Source organism: Hippocampus guttulatus, chromosome 12 (assembly GCF_054856545.1).
Source record: "Hippocampus guttulatus isolate MCC_2025c chromosome 12, RoL_Hgut_1.0, whole genome shotgun sequence".
Classification (NCBI taxonomy): Eukaryota; Metazoa; Chordata; class Actinopteri; order Syngnathiformes; family Syngnathidae; genus Hippocampus; species Hippocampus guttulatus.
The window spans coordinates 8,677,761-8,696,618 of NC_141272.1; the positions used below are offsets into that span (position 1 = coordinate 8,677,761).

Here is an 18,858-nt window from a genome sequence, read left to right on the forward strand (position 1 = left end):
AAGTAATATCAACACAACACTGGCAACTTGGCCAAGATTTCACTGCCAATACAATGTACTTCAGGTGAAACAAATGTGGCTTCAATGAAGACCATAGTTCCTGTGCTCAAAACACACGACAGAAGACCCTGCTATATGGGGTGGTGTTACTTTCAAGAGGTCAAGGAACCTTGGGACTAGGGTTTGCAACTCTGAAAATACTGCATCTGATTAGTAATATTCTAGTTCCAGGAACAAGAAGATGAAGTAAAAGCTCCTGGAACTGTAGGTGAAAATGTAGTGAAGCTGAACTGTAGCTATGGAATAAAAAAAATATATATTCTGTATATATACAGGCGGCCCGGTAGTCCAGTGGTTAGCACGTCGACTTCACAGTGCAGAGGTACCGGGTTCAATTCCAGCTCCGGCCTCCCTGTGTGGAGTTTGCATGTTCTCCCCGAGCCTGCGTGGGTTTTCTCCGGGTGCTCCGGTTTCCTCCCACATTCCAAAAAACATGCATGGCAGGCTGATTGAACTCTCTAAAATTGTCCCTAGGTGTGAATGTGAGCGTGGATGGTTGTTTGTCTCTGTGTGCCCTGCGATTGGCTGGCAACCGATTCAGGGTGTCCCCCGCCTACTGCCCGAAGACAGCTGGGATAGGCTCCAGCACCCCCCGCGACCCTAGTGAGGATTAAGCGGTTCGGAAAATGGATGGATGGATGTATATATACACAGTATATATATATATATATATAAAATTTCACCCCCCCCCCCCCCCCACTTATTATAGTAGGGCTTACCGCCAGTAGCACTTATATCACTCCTCTAGATTGTCCATACAGGCGTGAATCTGAGCGTGATTGGTGGTATGTCTATTTGCAATGTGACTGGCTGATAACCAGTCCACGGGTTACAACAAACACTTCTCTCACCAAAAGTCAGTATTGTTTGATTGAAGGCTGTCAATTGTTCATGCTTGTTTGTCTACCAGCCATGCCCTCAGCTGCCTACCAGTCCAGGGCGTACTTCGCCTCTCCCTTAACGTCACCTTATGAGGAGAAGAGCTATTGAAAATGGGTGGATAAAATCAATGACACAGCGTACCGGTCTGTGCGCGTGTAATCAAATTAAGTAAGTAGAGCATCTGAGTGCTTTAAGAAGAATTAAGAGGATGAGCCTGTCACCTCCACTTTAAATTTTCCACATCTCGTCAATCACGAGCAGAGATGAATGAGGTTTACATTTCTCTCGAACATTTCCATTCCGCCTTGCTCTTTGAAACCCTGCCTGGATCTTTTTCACTTACTGCCCGGCTGTCATGACAACGGACATGCCGCGTCATGGTTGCTGTGACAATGTCGGCATTAATCCCCCTGAGGGCCACACACAGCTGCTGTGTTTACTCATAAAATGTCATAACGTTTCAAACAGTTACTATGGTCCTCAGTTTACGAAAGGAGTTCCAGCCCTATGGAGACGAACCCTTGAAAAGGCCATGCAGCTTCGATGCCATGCCAATAAGTGATTATTTTGGTCATGGTAATCAGGACTTTTTTTTGTAACACCCTATCTGGATTCTGGATTCTATTTACAGTATATTCATAACCACCTCACAACCTCATGCTACTTCATTTTGGTGACATCATTTAGGGAGTGCTGCATGCATTACTTGACGTCTGCAGACTCTGGACCTGTTCGTCCAGGCCAAATGTCTCATCTCATTTACGCAAATGGAGAAAAGTGCAACGTTGCAGTGAGGAAATAAGGAAGTGAAGCTTCTTGGTCTTCACTTACTCTCACAGACTGCGGCCGCATTAATCGTATGCTTCCTTTTTTATTTTTATTTTTTTCCCCCATGTCGCCGTTTTGCTTTCACGCCATTGTTATTGGACATTTGACCTAGGAATTTTCCTTCTCCATTTTTTGTATTAGAACCCTTACAGAGGTGGAATTAAGGGCTGTTTCGACAGCTGGTTATTGTTGAAAATAACATTTGAATGAAAAGTCACACATTCAGCCCTTTAATCTCGCCTACCAAACAAATGCATTGTCAAAAATCCTGTAACATGTAGTGATTTAGCAGGCTTTTCTTTTCTATCCATAAAATTGGTTAAATAAAATGTAGTTATTCATTTGATTAAATAATTGTTTGAATGATTTCTTGAACATAGAATTTTTAAAAAAATGAGTAGAATAAATAATGTAAATGTAATCTGTTTTATTTCAATAAATGTTTGGTTCACTAATTAAAATTGTAATAATACAAATTTGAAAATGAGAATGAATTCAATTAATAAAACAAATATTTTGCATAGATATAACAAATGTTTAATAATGTATTATCATAGAAATGATTGACTATACTGTACTAACATTAATTATAAATTACATTTCTTTAAGTTGATTTGATTAAAATCAATAGTTTTATGCATACATTATATATTTATTCATTTTCATACATTTAATTATAACTAGTAACATTAAAGAATGAGAGTTATTAGATAATCAAATTCAACTATTTTTATGTAATTTGATAAATATTTGAACTTTTTTGTGACCTTATCTACAAATGCTGTGTCTCATTACTTTGTTAAAAAAAAAAACATTTAAACACCCAAAAAATGTGACTCTTGCACAAAAGTTTGTCCATCCGTGCGCTATTGTCTACTTTCAGGCGTAAAACATTGTCACACCCGACACTCACATGTCACGCCTGTTGTGTCGAAAGCAGTCATCTTGCAAAGTATTGCTGTGTGAAAGTGCACACAGGGTTTGGTTTTAAAAAACAAAGCGAAGGCGGGACGTCAGCATGAAACTGGCTGAAGAAATGAGACTTTGGCAGCAGCTGTGCATTTTACTGTGATTACTGACAATAGAAGATGCTTGTTCCGAGTCACTGGTGTGTGGTCACCGTGTAAATTTAAATCAAGTACAACTGGACTTGCTTAGATGCTGCATGACTAAAGCAAGTTAATATAGATGGGAAGTATACATAGTGCTTCACTTTTTAAACATTTTGTTACAAGAACCAATAAATTGATATTTTCCCCTCAAAAATCTAGAAACAACACACGATGATCATATTGTAAAACAAGTTTTTCTTTTGTCAAGATTTTTTTTCTGATTACAGGAAGAATACATGGAGACAGAATTCAAATGTTACAGCCTTCTTGTGAGATTTTATAATTTCATTTTTTCCCCTTGAAATTCAACATAAAAACATCTCTATCCCATAATTACAATGTGAAATCTGTTTAAACCATAATCACGCCTACAAAAGTATTTCGGTGAATGAATATCAGTCTGGAATAAGGCTATTATGTAATGTGAAAAAATTACGGAAAAATTGAAACCGTTTGAGTACTTTCTGCAAGCACTGTATTCACGTTGCATTTCCATCATCATCGTACACTCCACATATGGTTTCCAGTAACATATGTGTATGGCTTACTGCACTGCTAATTACTAATCTCACTGAAGGTGTGATATATGCAGTACATCGTCATCATCAGGCAGGTCTTAATATTTAAGTATTTATGGGCAAAATGCATCAGCCTTGTCATATTTGTTTATTAAGCTTGAATCAAGGTGCAACACACGTATTGTTTTGTGTTTTTTGTTATTGTAAAGTGTCCTTGGGTGTTATTGTAAAGTGTCCTTGGGTGTCTTGAAAGGCGCTTATAAATAAAATCTATTATTATTATTATTATTATCCAAGGCGGAGGCCGACTGTTCGGCTGTACTGCTGTCACGCGCCCCTGTGGGTCACCAAAGCTGTATATGTGAGAATGAGCCACATTGATGATATACTCTCTCCTTTTTCTAGCTTTTTCGTGAGGTACGCATCATGAAAACCCTCAACCATCCCAACATCGGTGAGTCACACTTAAGTGTGTCCATTGATCTTTTGGTCCGTTTCATTTAGTGTGACCTTTTGCATTTGTGTGCTACAGTCCAGCTTTTTGAGGTCATAGAGACGGAGAAGACTCTATATTTGATCATGGAATACGCCAGTGGAGGTCGGTGACGCTAATGCACACATACTAATTTATATAACATATTTTGGGGGGGATGGCCATATGTTTTTACTGTGTCTGGAGAGGAGCAACACAGCACGCCACACACATAAGCCTGTATGTCGTAGTACTTAGACTGAACTGTGAGAGGCAACGGGGTGCCACAGGGCATCCAGAATGAAGAAAGAGTAGTACAGGTAGTAGTAGAAGAAGAAGAAATACAAGAAGCTACTGGCTAAATGTGATCTTGTCTGGCAAGCTGATTTTTTCATTTTGGTGAAGAACTTTAAGGGACATGTTCTACAAACACTCAGTACAGCTCAAATGCTCCACTAATCGTGTGTGCCAACAATGTCACCTTCAGTGAGCTTCTCTTTTGGATCGAGCAGGAAGACCGCTTTGGCCCAACTTGGTTTTGAACACACCCATAAAGGTTTTCAGTCGTAAATATTGTAAACGGTTAACATTTACGATTGTCGGCCGGACCGTTTTTCGAGGAGCTGGCACGGAATGGAGCAAAACTCTCTCTTAATTAACGTAGCACACTGAGCACAGCATAATCTATCTTTGTGCACCCCACACATCATAATCGATCTCAATACAATCCATGCCACAGGATAATTGTTCAGGATACTCTTTTAGAAACTCACTTTTAAAATGCTCAAATTCAGACCAATTGTTGGTAAATGTGCTTCCAGATCTGTCACACTTGAATCATTTTTATCATGCATGAGCACACAATGAAGCGAAAACTAGCGCCTTCCTAATTTGAAAGCTTCTGTTTACCTTTCTTCTTTCATCTCTGTGCTGGTGTCTTTCCTGCCTGCCTACAATATCTAACAAGGAGCGAGCACACAAAATGGGAGACAAACGCACACTGTTCAACATCAAATGAATTGACAGAGCAGCCAGTCTTAATCTACTCACACAATAAAGTAGTCCACATCACAAACTGGGGATGATTTGTGACTCCGTTTAAAAAAAAAAAAGAGAGAGAGAATTAATGTACCGTGTGTCAAAGTAGCTGACTCACCTTCAGTTGTTAGGCCAACACGTTAGACCAGATTGTGGTTGTTCTTTTTCCGCCAGATGGATGAATATTTACAGTACATATTACATAAACTCCAGCTGTTGGACTTATTGGAGCTTACAAAGATGAAGTGTGCTTTAGTGTATTCCTGAAGAAAGGACACAAAAGGAGACAGACAAATTGGGAATTTTTTTCCCCCAACCACAAATTGTTGTTGTTTTTTACAAGGCATCAAGCTAGGAGTGTCTACTTGTTAGCCTGGAGTCTCAAAAAAGTGACAAGCCATCAATTTGCTGAGTTGGAGTCTATCCAAGCTTACTTTGGAGGCAATCTTTCATTGTTTGAAGGGGGATGCAGTTAACAGTTAGCTGACAATTCATTATTTGTTATTTATGATCCCACAGTCTCCAATTTACTGCAGCGATTCTATCAGTTTCTCGATTAAAACAAGCTGTCATTACAAAAAATAATAATAACAATAATAATAAATTGTCAGAGACCCCTCTTCTCCACCCTTGTTTTTGTTTGTAGTTTCCCAGAGCAGAGTTGCTTTGATTCTGCAGTGTGACTTTATTATCGTTGTAAATTTCCCCAGTGTGGGACTAATAAAGGATATCTTATCTTATGTTATCTTATCTTAAAACTGCAATCAATGGCATTGACATTCAAGCTTGTCATCACTCACAGGGGAGGTGTTTGACTACCTCGTGGCTCACGGCCGCATGAAGGAGAAAGAGGCCCGCGGCAAGTTCCGACAGGTCGGTTCTAACTTCTCCCTACTTGTATTTCTGATGAATAAGAAAAAAAAAAAAAGACGCATTTGCTGCACCATACACACGAGCACGAGAGGCAGCAAAGATGAGCTGTGGTTTAGCTGTGTGACACGATGACACTACAGACTATTCCACTGGGGTGCACTGCAGAATAAAATAAACGGTGGCAGTGAAATCATCTATTCAATTGTCCACTGTATATGAAGCATGTTTTCTTGTGTTTACACAGATTGTATCAGCTGTGCACTATTGCCATCAGAAGAACATTGTTCACAGAGACTTGAAGGTGAGTGCACACCAAATTATAATAGTAATAATTTACAGACACAATCTGTGCGGAAAAAGTTGTTGGATTTAGTCATATAAATATGTGCCACTATGACATCATCTTTTCTGCTCCACCATCTAAGGCAGAGAATCTGTTGCTGGATGCCAACTCCAACATCAAAATCGCTGACTTTGGCTTCAGCAACGAGTTCATGGCTGGCAGCAAGCTGGACACCTTCTGCGGCTCACCGCCCTATGCCGCACCCGAACTTTTCCAAGGCAAGAAGTACGATGGCCCTGAGGTCGACATCTGGAGCCTGGGTGTCATCCTCTACACACTGGTCAGCGGCTCGCTGCCCTTTGACGGCCAAAACCTGAAGGTGGGTGTCATAATTGTATCATTGTCTCTGTGGCGGAAACTCATCTGGATTTGTGTTACATTTAGGAGCTGCGTGAGCGTGTCCTGAGAGGGAAATACCGTGTGCCCTTCTACATGTCCACAGACTGCGAGGGAATCCTGCGCCGCTTCTTGGTCCTCAACCCAACCAAGCGCTGTTCACTGGAGGTGAGTGGCAACATTTGTAGTAGGAATGGGCCATTCGTTCAAGTTTATTTCAGTGCGATTTATTATTTCTCTAAATGTTTTATTTTAGTGTGTTCTGTTATGCAAAGTACATCCCTGCTAATATGCACCGCTGACACCAAACACCATGCTCTGCGAACAGAGAGGTGCATTCAGTGTTGCTACTTGAATGAATTGATTGCAATCCTTTATTTAGTGACTTTTCCGACCCCCTTCGTAACAATTTTTGTAAAATGGGTTCAGCGACTACTTCCTGCCAAAAAAAAGCAATGGTACAATTCACTTCAATGACGTTGTTGTTAGGCCATATAGCGCAGCCCTATCTTGCAGTCATGATAAGATGTAATAATTTTGCTGACATGAATTTACCAGCAAATCATGAAAGACAAATGGTTGAATGTGAGCTACGATGGAGAGGAGCTAAAACCTCACAAAGAGCCCGAGGAGGACTTCAACGACAACGTCCGCATCGGTGAGTAAATACCATGAGAGCGATTAAAGCACTGCTTTGAAGCTTGCATGACTTTGACACTTGGTGTTGCAGATGTGATGGTGGGGATGGGTTTCACCAGGGAGGAGATCCGAGATTCTCTGGTCGGTCACAAGTACAACGAGGTGACGGCCACGTACTTGCTGCTGGCACGCAAGAACGAGGCAAGTATGACATGTATGAGATTGTGGTTGTTTCTGTATGATACACTCCAATTCGCTATGATTCCCTGAAATTTCAATCTGTTCCAACTCATTACCATGCAATTCACTCCAATTATGATACTATTTACTCCAAGTACTATACGGCATTCACTGCAATTACGACATGATTCATGCCAACGACATGATTCACGTCAGTTGCCGTGAGTTGTAATATTATACAATCTGATTCACTCAATTTATGAGGATGCAATTAAAAATGCAATTACGATGTAGTATGATATGATTCACGCCAACTACGATACGTTGTGGTACAATTCACTTCAATGACAATGTTGTTAGATATGATTTGATTTGCTGCAATTACTGTACAAATCTCTCCGATGCGATTCACTCCATATTATTCCCACCAATTGCATTCCAGTATGATACATAATAATCCCTCTCTATCCTTACAATACAATTTACCTCAATTCTGATCTGTTCGAATGCAATTTCAATATGATAGGATTCTTGCCTTTTATTTTAATAAATTCAACGCGTAGCCAAACTTGGCTCTGCTTCTTCTGCGACATGCTCTGTTCACACTCCCAACACAACACTGGCACAAAATGTCATTGCAGTCACTCTGTGTTGTCTCAGGCCGAAAGCACCGTGTCCCGCTCAGGCAGCAGTCTGAGCCTGGCTCGCGTCAGGCCTGGCACCATCGTCAACGGTACCAGCAAACACTCTACTTCCTCCGCTGCGGCTGCGTCCTCCTCCTCAGCCTACAAGCCACAACGCAGCGTCTCCACCTATCAGCGCCAGAGACGGCACTCTGACTTCTGTATGACTTCTTGACATCACATCCCCGAAGCTTCAAACCGATCCCTAATCTGCTTGCATCTTTTGTCTCGCAGGTGGTCCGGCAGCTCCTGGGTCAGCGCACCCCAAGCGCAGCCCGAGTGGGGTGGGAGAAGTTTCTGGACTTAAGGAGGAAAGGCTCTCAGTCCGCAAGTCCAGCAACAACACCGTGGGTTCCCGCAGCATCCCGACGCCCTCTAGCCCGATGGTCAGCTCTGCTCACAATCCCAACAAAGCCGAGATTCCCGACAGACGGAAGGAGGCCAACTCCACCATGGTAACATTCAAAAATGTATATCTTTCACTGAGTTACATTGAGTCCATGCATCCATGTGTTGAGATTCGTATCCGGCAGATTAACTTTAGGTAAAATGCTATGTTCAAGAATCCTCTCATTCTTGAAATGTGTGGGCTCGTGTAATGGGTATATTCAGTAGTTGGTTGCTGATGCTTTTCAAGGTGGAAATGTCGTCAAAATTTGTGACTTTTTAAAGATGGAGGAGTAGCACCTTGAGCCAACTCTGTAGCCAGCCGGCTGTTGTGTTCGTCGAGTCAACTGGGCTTTTTATTAGAACACGTTTTAGCAGTGAGTTGTTACTACAAAGGACAAAGACAGTCAAAAGATTTTGCAAAGACAATTTCAGTCGAGCATCTAAAAAAAGATGCAAGTTTATGTGCACACAGACCTTCTGGCACTGCGAATGGCTCATTAAATCAGATATAGATGCCTTGATTCCTTTGCCGACACTTGGATAACTGGAACAATTCGAAAAAGAAATCAAGCAGAAGCCACATTAACCTGAAATGAACTCTTTAATGTATTTAAATGCGCGTGAGTCCTCTTTTGGATTCGAGTCACATGACTTCCCTCGAGTCAGACTAGAGTTGCCAATTTTAGGACTTACTTGGCTAACAATTACGAGAGACTCAACTTACTTAACACTTGCTCGTATCAAATTGGGTGAAGTTCGACATCTACTTTGCCATAACCAGCTGGAACACAGCTCATTCGTTATCTTACAAAATGTTTTTGGGAAGTAGTTGCACATATAGTTTATTAATGTGTAAATAAATACTGTCAGTGCTGATGGGAAAGTTAAACTGCGATGTCTTTTAAAATTGCGGTATGCTGTACCTTGAAAACAGCAAACGCCTCATCCCTCGTGTAAATGTATTTTTTTGTGTTATGATCAATGTGAAATGTATGTTATGACTGGCAAGGTCGCAAAGTTATATCGCTTGACTTTCAATTTACTTCAAATTGATTTGTCCTGACACTTCAACCTTGAAGTTTCAGACTCGTTTATAACTTGCTCATGCAATATGTGACTGAAGCCCACCTCTGTTGAATTGGACATATTTTGTTGTTGACATCTTCCCCCCTCCTCCTCAACCCCCGCAGAGTAATGTCGCTGCTAGTGGCATGACGCGAAGGAATACGTACGTCTGCAGCACAGACAGACACTCGTTGTTGCAAAATGGCAAAGAAAACAGGTGAGAAGCATTTCCAACTGGAAATACATGAGGTCTCCTCTTCTTTCTGATTACTCGAATAGCCAATAAATATGATTAAATTGAAAAAAGGCAAATATCATTCCACTAGAAATTTGTCTTGCATGTTTGGCGGGGTCAACGTTTAGAGTTAGACAAATTGATCTGTGTGTCCGTATGTTTATGGAGCCAGCATGAGATGTCTTGTTGTGACAGATGTTGGTGCTTCTGAGTGTGTCAGACACAGTCGCCTCTTGCTCTTCGCTCTGTCTCTCTTTCACTCGCGTTGGCTCAACCCTAACTTAGCCTTCACGACAACATTGTACCCCATCGTCTTCACTTTGCTGCAGTGAAGTTGGTCTCCATGCTGGAGCCAGAGCCCGCAACTTTTCAACTAAATACAGGACACTATCAGTGATACTAGCTGTTACTCTAGCGGGAGCTCAAATGTGGGAGGAACATTACACAACATTAACTTAAGAGTGAACCACTAGCATAATAAGATTAAATGAAACTAAATCAAGTAGGATTACTGGTACTTGTCCTTTGAAGACTCCTGATAGTCACACAACAGAGAGCAAAGAACAAGATCAAATGAATAAATCTTTGTGATTAAGTATCAGGACTAAGTTCAATTTCCAGCAGCACGCTAGATGTGTAGTTAGCACATCTGCCTCACCGTTCGGAATTTCAAAGTTCTTTGTGGACTTCGGATGCTCTCGCTGTGTTGGCATGGGGATTTCCTCCTACTTTCCCAAAACATGCTTATTATTAATTACATTGAAGACTCAAAATTGTGAGTGTGATGCTTACGATATTTATTGACTCTAGAAAAGCAAAGACTAGTTCATATTTTTAGTGAATCAAGATTTATTAAGTCACAGCGCATAATAAAGTAGGAGGAAGCATTGTGGTGACAAAGTTGCAATTGGCCCAGTGCCCACATCAACACCACCCTCATGCCTACATTTGCCTCCGAGGCTTTGTCAATGTTGATGCCATGCCACGCTGCTTTGATGGGGTAAACACGTGCAGGTCCACACACGCACACACTCTTTGGTGAATTCTTTTAACACTTGAGAAGAGAAGCACCTGTGCGAATAGACAGAAAATGTCTGGTTGTGAATTTGGTGAAGCAACACGTGGCTCGTCATCCAAGATTACTTCTATGTAAAGTGACACCTTGACCAACGAGCTTCTTCTTAACTCATATCACTCGTCTCTCAAATCAGCTAATCGAATTGATGTGAATTTTTTCCAGCCACCTCAAAAAAACACCACCCATTTTTTTCATGTTTTGTTTATTTAATAAGCGAGAAATAGTACTAGGCAGTATTATACTGTACAGTATAAAGCCTACAATAGTTACAAAATTAAATTGAATTTAAATAACGAAAACAGTTTTTGCAACATGCTTTAATTCAGTGGACTTTGATTGTGTTGCTCCTTCTCGCATGCGCGCCATGGCCGTTGGAGGGACAATTCATGATATTCAGAAATATAATGCACATCAATTTGACAATGATGGACAAAGATGACCATTGAAAACTAAGCTGCAGCAAGACAAATAGTTTTTAGCAGAGCAAAAAGAATTCATGCCTTTGCGTATTATTAAATGCTTTGTTTTCCTGTGTTGCTCCCGCTTGCGTTCCAATGTTCAGAAGATGTTTATATTTACCGCAACATCAATGCTGCTTTAGTTAGCTTATGTGTGCGATTTGTGTGGTGTGCGTCTCTGTGTGTGCGTGCGTTTCTGCTTTGTAGAGCGAAATGAAAAGCAGCCTGAGGGTAATATTGAGGGAGTAGGTGCGCACATGCATTAGTGCTCCATGAGAAGACGAATGCCCTCCTGGAACTCCATTCGGGGGAAAAAAAAACAAACATTTTTCATCCCCTTGTTCTTCCACCCCAGTTCGATTTCCCATCGGCTGCCCCCCGCTTCTCCCTCCACCCACAGCATCACCGGCGCATCAGCCATGTCGTCGTCCTCCACCTCGACACCCTCCTCGCGTCTCTCCCGGGGCTCCACGGCCAGGAGCACCTTCCACGGCGGGCAAATCCGAGACCGCCGGCCGCCCTTACATGTGACACCAGCCTCGCCCACCTCGTCGCACGACACTGGCGGCACCCTGTCCGGTGCCAGGACCCCACGCGCCACCAGCAACCTGCTCAGCAAGCTCACCTCCAAGTTGACCCGCAGGTAAGCGGAGAAGCCGCGGGAGAAAATCATGGCGGGAAGAGGACACGTCTGCTGACTCTGGACTAGCGTTGTGGCTAAATGTTTAGCACGCTAAAAACTGACATTTTTAAGTGCACTGGATGATGTTGTGCCTGTGGACTGATTTCAATGACTTCTATTAGTACATAACGATCTCATCTACTAACAAAGTCAGCTTTTATTCTTTTTCAATGAAGCCTTGACAAGTTGTCTGCCTCAGGTTTACATCTTTAGCCTCGTTTCCACCAGGCAAAACAATTCGGTTCAATATGGTCCAGATAAATCCTGATCATGTTTGAGTGTCCAGCGCAGGGGTGTGGAAGCAGGATGGCAATAGCTACATAAACGGTCTAAAAAAAAAAAAAAAAACATCATAATGTACCAACCTTTTTTTCCCAGCAGGCAGTACAGTTTAGTTTTGGCACAGTAGTCTGAGACATGGCGATAAATTCATAATCCATGTAAAAAAATGTGACCTCATATCCACCTGGTAGTGCATGTTAATTTGATACGGTTCCGGTAAATGGCGAGCAGGTCTATTTTCACTGCGGGGATGGAGATAGCTGAGTCCGCTCTGCCGAGAGTGTACCATCGTAGCGCTGCTTTTCCACGCTACAGTTAACAACTCAGAACATCTCTATTGGCCTTCGATGCTTCTTCATTGGCCAAAGCAAACACGATGAGGCAATGCTTCTAAAGTGTGCACATTTTGACACTCCTTGACTAGAACTGACAAAAATATGTGCTAACTTTAGCTAACCTTCAGGACCTTGATATTTTTTCGTATTATTATTGCTGGAATCTGACGTATGATTTACTGAGTTTCGTTTACGCCACACTTGTTTGGTAGAATTTTGTCAAGCTGTTGCCGTGAACACTTGAAAGGCTGCAAATCCAAGCGTTTTGCGAGTTAACAATCCTATTTTAACTAAGCAAATAAAAAAATCGAATTAATTTATGGCTCATTTGCCTTTACTTTCACATAAGGCTGACTTTTAACAATTCTGTGTAATGAATTTGATATTTTTTATTGTCATACAAAAGTTCTAAAGATACCAAAGTTAGCCTGTTGCTGTGCCTTCGCTTTCCCTCGTCCACACTTGGCTGCTGCGCTCCCAGTCTCCTTATCGTATCGTGGAAAAGTAACGATTCTGTCAAACTTTTAACTTTCTGAAAAAAAGCGTGTCGGGCTGAACAACACGTTGTGGCTTGGTGGGAATGAGACTTTAATGAAAGGAACCTCTCAGTTCATTCACACTGCGGTATCATATTGTATGGCATTACTTCTTGCATTGAGGTGCCTCCCCGCAGTTTTTTATGACACATTACGACATATTTGATGAAGTTTGCGCCTCGTGATGGCATCCGTCTGATGTGGACAACTTTCTTTTCTACGCGTTGCGTTCTGCTTGTTGCTTTTCAGTGTTTGCTTGATTGTCTAACCACGTTTGCTTCCCCTCACCAGTCACCTGCCGATTTGCCATCCTGTCTTCTTCTTCAATCTTCTGCTTTGTTTCCTCTCACCTCCATGTTGTTTTCCTCCTCTCCTATCCCACTTTCTTTCTTTGCCCTGACACTCTGCTCTTATTGTCATTCCATACCTCCTCTTCCTCTTCTTCCAGGGTCACTCTTGACCCATCTAAGCGTCAGAGTTCAAACAAATCCGTGTCGGGCTGCAACCTCCCGCAAGCCACAAAAACAGTTAGTAAGTCTTCCTTTCCCATCTTTTCTGGCTGCTGTGTGTCTCGCTACATGTCCATCTGTGTCTACCCGTGTGTTTATCTAGCTGTCCCTATCACTGGTTGGAATGTACTGTAAGCATGTATTGGCGGTATGTAAGAATTTTGGTCTTTAATATTTAAACTTTGAAATCATAATGTGCATCAGACAGCGGCTGTAACCAGCAGCAACCCGAGTGTCTGTCTGCACTGTTTGCGTGTCTGACTTAAAGTCTATGAGTGTGCGAGTGTATGCGTGTGTGTGTGTGCGCGCGTGTGTGTGCGCGCGTGCGTGTGTGTGTGCATCGGTGAAGTGCATGCTTGTGTCATCGGCGATCGGTTGTTTGAAGAGAAGAGAGAGTAACAGGTGCGTGTGGGTGTGGCCCTGGTTTGGGCTGCAGTGCCGCCCCCTATGGGTTGAACAAGGTAGAACAGTTTATTGGGGTTTGGGGCTTGGGGCTTTGTACATAGAGTAGATGTAATGGGCCTCACAGGAAAGGAAAAAAAATAGTCGAAGTTTAGAGAGGACGGGTGTTTGTGTGTGTATTTTTTTAATTGTATAATAAAACCCTTGCTTTCAGGAACTCAAGGCTCAACCTGCAGGGGGAAAAAATGCTCCATAGTTAGAAAGTCGCTCTCTAAATGAAGTCATTGATTTGGAAAACTCCACCACAAAGAAAAAAAATATATTTTGAAACTTTTCTATTTTTTTTTCCTTCACTGCTGATCATACTCCTTCCTACGCTTGCTCGTTAGGTAGTGCTATACAAATGGAGGTGGCTTTTAAAGTTAAAGTTGTTTCCAAAGAATAGAATTGTGTGTGGGTGTGGTTTAAGAGGATGGCAGCTTGTGCCCGCGTGATCCTGAGCGAGTGTCTTTGCTGTTTCCCAGCAAGGTTAAACGATGTTAATCTCCTTTGCCCTGCTGTTGGACCAACACTTTACTGCTATTGTATTCTCTTGCTGTCCTCCCATCATGCACCTGTACTCTTCTCCACATTTATTCAGTCTCACGTTGTCACACAACAGGTCTCTGAGGTGTCAAGATAAAATCAGTCACAACACAGATGCAGCAGAACACATGACTGTTTTGTGTGAAGTCCTCACATTCATTGTGTGTGCTGTTGACATCTGATCACAGTGATGGATGAGTAGCCGTGTTATGTGTTTTAATCAGTGTACTTACTCATTGAAGTAGACCGTAAGCAGGAGGTGTGTTTTTTCATGTTATTGTTTTTTTTCCTGGTTGTTTTCTAATGGATATCTTTTGTGTTCCTCTTGAGGGTCACAGACGAACCTGAGAGAATCAGCAGATCTCCGGTCACAAGGTGAGTTGTGAAAGATTTTCAATCTAAATTTTCAGAATTTTTCAATGGGGCAAAAAAAAAGTTTGTTTTTTTTTGGAAAATAAATGTATGAAAAAATAAGCCACAATTTTGGAGAAAAAAATGTATTTGTAAAACAAGAATTTGTAAATTATTGTAATCTTATGCCAGAGGTCTTTTTTTTGGTCATTTTTTTTGTTATTCAGAAAAAAACATACACAGTAATCAAACTGTGGTGTCCTACTTAAGTGAGCAAATCTATATTTAATCATACCACATAAGGATCAAGCATTATAAGTAGCAAACCGTTAATGCACAAATGTGCCTTTTGTTTCTTAAAAGTTGTGTTTTTCCTCTCAGTGTCTCAGGCTAACAACAGCAGCAGGTAACGTTAGCTTCGTTAGCCGTGCTGTGTTTGCTCGTAGTTGACAATCCCATTAAAAAAAGAGAGAAAAAAAAGAAGAGAACTCTTATTTGAACAACATGGACCTCCTTTTTCACTCTCTTTTGACTTGTGATGTAGAAAGTTGTCATTCGGAAAACTTAGATATTCATTGTGGATAAAAAAAGATTTAGAGACCAATGTATTTCCTCAAATTTTCCTACTTTCTCCCTTTCATAATTTTGCTGCTGTAAATTGTGAATTTCTCCATTGTGAGACAAATAAAGGGTTTCTTTTCTTAGAGGAGTCAGCAAATGTGGCATCTACAAACCTGATATGTGTGTTTTTTGTCAGAAAAGCTGCTTAACAATTTATCTATGTCCTTAAAGGTAACAAATGACAGTCAGTGATTAGTATAATCAAGGCTCGAAAAAAGCAGTTTTGTGAAACAATGTCTTCATTTCAGGAGCAACTTTCTAATTTTGTAGAGATTTTTTTTGTTTTGTTTTGTTTTTGCAGGTTCATCCCACTGATAGAAATATTTCATACTATACTAATATACTTTTAACCTTTTGAGCCAGCCCACCTGGCTGATATACGGTGTAGCATACCGTAATTCCTTTCCGGTTCCGGTTCTTTTATGGTGTGTATGATTTTTCTCTTCAAAGTCCAGACACTTTTTGACTTGTTCAAAGTTGGATGTCCTCTGTTTTAATGCAGTGATTAGATAGACAGATTTTGATTTGGTTCTGTTTTAATATGGTGATTTTATATATATACTGTATATACACACACACAGAAATAATAATTTAAAATGTACATACAATATGAAATATAACATTAACATTGTTTTTAGAATATAAATCTTATTAACGCAAGTTGTGTCTAGTTCTCAGCAATTAATAACCAAAAGCTCTTGGTTACCATATGAAGGGATGCTGTATTTAAATTGAACTAATGTGTGATAGTAATCTATTTTTCCTCTTGCTTTCTCTCCGTCAAACTCATCATAACTCATCTAACCTCCACCCCCCCCCCCCCCGCCCTCCCCCTTTCACCACCCCACATTTGATTCAGTCGCCATATATCTGGGCATCAGAAAGCGGCCGAGCCCCGGACCCCCCGAAGCGGCTGGGATGTGAGGGTCCGCAGCCCCCGCGACCCAGCCGAAGTGATCCTGGCTCTGCGGGAGGCGGCCCAGGGCTGTGGCTGCCAAGTCCATCTGGCGGGCCCCTTCCTGCTGTCCTGCACGCATGGAGCGGCTGGCGCCCGTGTGGCCTTTGAGGCCGAAGTGTGCCAGCTGCCTGGCGGGCCGGCGCAGAGCAGCGGCGTGCGCTTCAAGCGCCTCTGGGGGGCGCCGCTCGCTTTCAGGGACATCGCCACCAAAGTGTCCAAGGAGCTGGAGCTCTGAGGGCTGAGGAGCAGGGGCAAAGTGAGAAAATACTGAAATGGCAGGGAGGAAGCGGGTGCAAACTCCTCGCTATGCCTCCGCCAAAGACCCTCGTTCTGTGTCCCATCTTGAACTGCTGAAAACAAGCGAAAAGAGAACATCACTCAAACACACTTTATTTCATCATGTTTGACTGATCAGCTACCAACGAGTGTTAAAACCACATTCAAAAGAATAGCAAAATACTCAGACTAAAGTCAGAACTATTGTACAATAAAGTCGGGGATAAAAAAGAATCTCATGAAAATTGTCCGTTTTTTTTCAAGGGATCGTGTATTTTTCAGAGAAAAAAGTAAATGTACCGGTATATTGAAAAGAAAATTGTCATATTTTTGTGAAAAATTATGACAATTGTCAAAATTTTTCTTGGAAAACACTGATTTTCAAAACAATCAGAAGAATTTTGAGGAGAAAGTTTCTCTGGAGAAAAGAAAAAAACGTAATTTGTGAGAGGAAAAAAACCATGAATAAAATCAGGGTTTCAGCAATTTTTTGTGAGGAAGAGAAATCAATCACCATTTCAAAAAAAATTGAGAATAGTCGTTTTGTTTCAAAAGAAAATGAGTTTTGTTCAAGAGGGCAACAAAGTTAGTTTGATTATTATTTCAGATGATTTTCAATACAAAGTGTCCTTTTACAAGAATAAAATCACTTTTTTTCAAGAACAAAGTCTTATTTCCTATAACGCGTTAATTTTGTGAAGGGAAGTGAAGATAGTCAAAAATCATTCACATTAAAATGTGATTTCCTTAAAAATCTACTTTTGTTCTTGAAAAATTATAATTGAATTTTCATAAGATTGTATTCTATTTTCTCCCCCCAAAATATGACTTCTGTAAGATCCCAATTTGAATCTGGTCGTATCATCAATTTGTTTTTCTTTGTTTTATTGCGGTCTTAATACCAGTTCATAATTACCTATTATTTTATTCCCCAATGAATTTTTCATCATTCCTTCCTGAAGCGCTGCTATTTAAAGTCACATTTTTCAACTTTTGATTCAAAAGGACAGACAGCAAAAAATGTGTTACAAACCGAAGTAGCGATGCTGCATTTTGACCTCCAGCCTCTAGAGGGTGACATGCAGGAAACAGTTACAAATTCTGCTTTGTGTAGTAGGTTTTTTTTTTTTTTTTGGTTTATTTCTTTATTTTTGGAAGATGAGGCAAAATGGATGAGTTGGTTCCTACTCACACACCTTTGGCTAAATCATTACGATGTTAGCATAAAAAACACCTGACAATAAAAATGACAATGTGTCATTGTCTTCATGCAAGCATCCAATCGGACTTCTCAAATATATTAAATGCTCACAGACGTTTTGCAAACTAACATCACGTTAGCTTTGGCACGCAAATGCTGATTGACGTTAAGAAAAATTTGAGTTCCTCCCGTTGTCTTAAAGCACTTAATGTGTGTGATGTATTTTTGGGTTAACACAAACACACGCTTCGCTGATGAGCTTCGTAACATTAACACAGAAATATTAAAAATTCAAAGATACCCAGAATATTGGATTTTTTTTCTTTGATTTAATGATATGTCATCATAATCTTAAATCACCAACCAATGGAGAGACAAAAAGCTTTGTCAGTTTGTGGCTGGTCTTCAGCTGGTGACTGAAGACAGCAAGCTGTGTTGTTTTTTTCTTTTGGGACCTCTAGGACATCACTTTAGCGCATATTGTAGCCGTCGCTGTTTTTAATTTATGGAGCGAACTGCAGTCCTCAAAACATCATGTGTCGTAAATAAAGACTTTCAACCTCTGATTTAACCAGATCATCTTTTTTCTCATGCATTTATGTTTCACCTGGAAGAGGAATTAACATTAGCTAATTAACTTCAACCAGGAACGTGTTGCTACCGCCATTAGATTCCTCGTGCTTTGGTGAGTAAATGTGGAATATATTAGTTAACAGCATCGCACTTGAACACCTTGGAGATGACAGGTGTGTTCATTGAGTTTTGTCAAATAACTGAATAGCATTTGGGGTGCCGGAGGTGTAATGTGGAAAAAAGTCCAATGTTTCTGCAATGTTCTTGGGGGTTTGGAAAATACTTTGAAGGTAAGAATACATTTTTTCTTCCTAAAAAACGGGCATGCAAATTTACTGACTGCATTTTTTTAAATAC

General features: G+C 41.0%; 1 protein-coding gene across 9 annotated transcripts in view; it reads left to right on the forward strand.

Annotated features, from left to right (window-relative positions):
* mark4b (MAP/microtubule affinity-regulating kinase 4b) overlaps positions 1 to 18,504 on the forward strand; it is a 30,164-nt gene extending 11,660 nt beyond the window's left edge. For 2 of the 9 annotated variants that reach the window (XM_086125253.1, XM_086125252.1), the window contains exons 4-19: positions 3,806 to 3,854; positions 3,933 to 3,998; positions 5,713 to 5,783; positions 6,028 to 6,084; positions 6,209 to 6,445; positions 6,511 to 6,630; positions 7,021 to 7,120; positions 7,193 to 7,302; positions 7,942 to 8,125; positions 8,199 to 8,419; positions 9,545 to 9,636; positions 11,546 to 11,833; positions 13,474 to 13,556; positions 14,852 to 14,896; positions 15,254 to 15,278; positions 16,353 to 18,504. In XM_086125253.1, coding sequence (XP_085981379.1) covers positions 3,806 to 3,854; positions 3,933 to 3,998; positions 5,713 to 5,783; positions 6,028 to 6,084; positions 6,209 to 6,445; positions 6,511 to 6,630; positions 7,021 to 7,120; positions 7,193 to 7,302; positions 7,942 to 8,125; positions 8,199 to 8,419; positions 9,545 to 9,636; positions 11,546 to 11,833; positions 13,474 to 13,556; positions 14,852 to 14,896; positions 15,254 to 15,278; positions 16,353 to 16,686 — 2,082 coding nt within the window. In that variant the 3' untranslated portion in view covers positions 16,687 to 18,504. The other 7 variants (XM_086125257.1, XM_086125254.1, XM_086125256.1 and 4 more) reach the window with 7 other exon arrangements.
* The last annotated feature ends 354 nt before the right edge of the window (positions 18,505 to 18,858 follow it).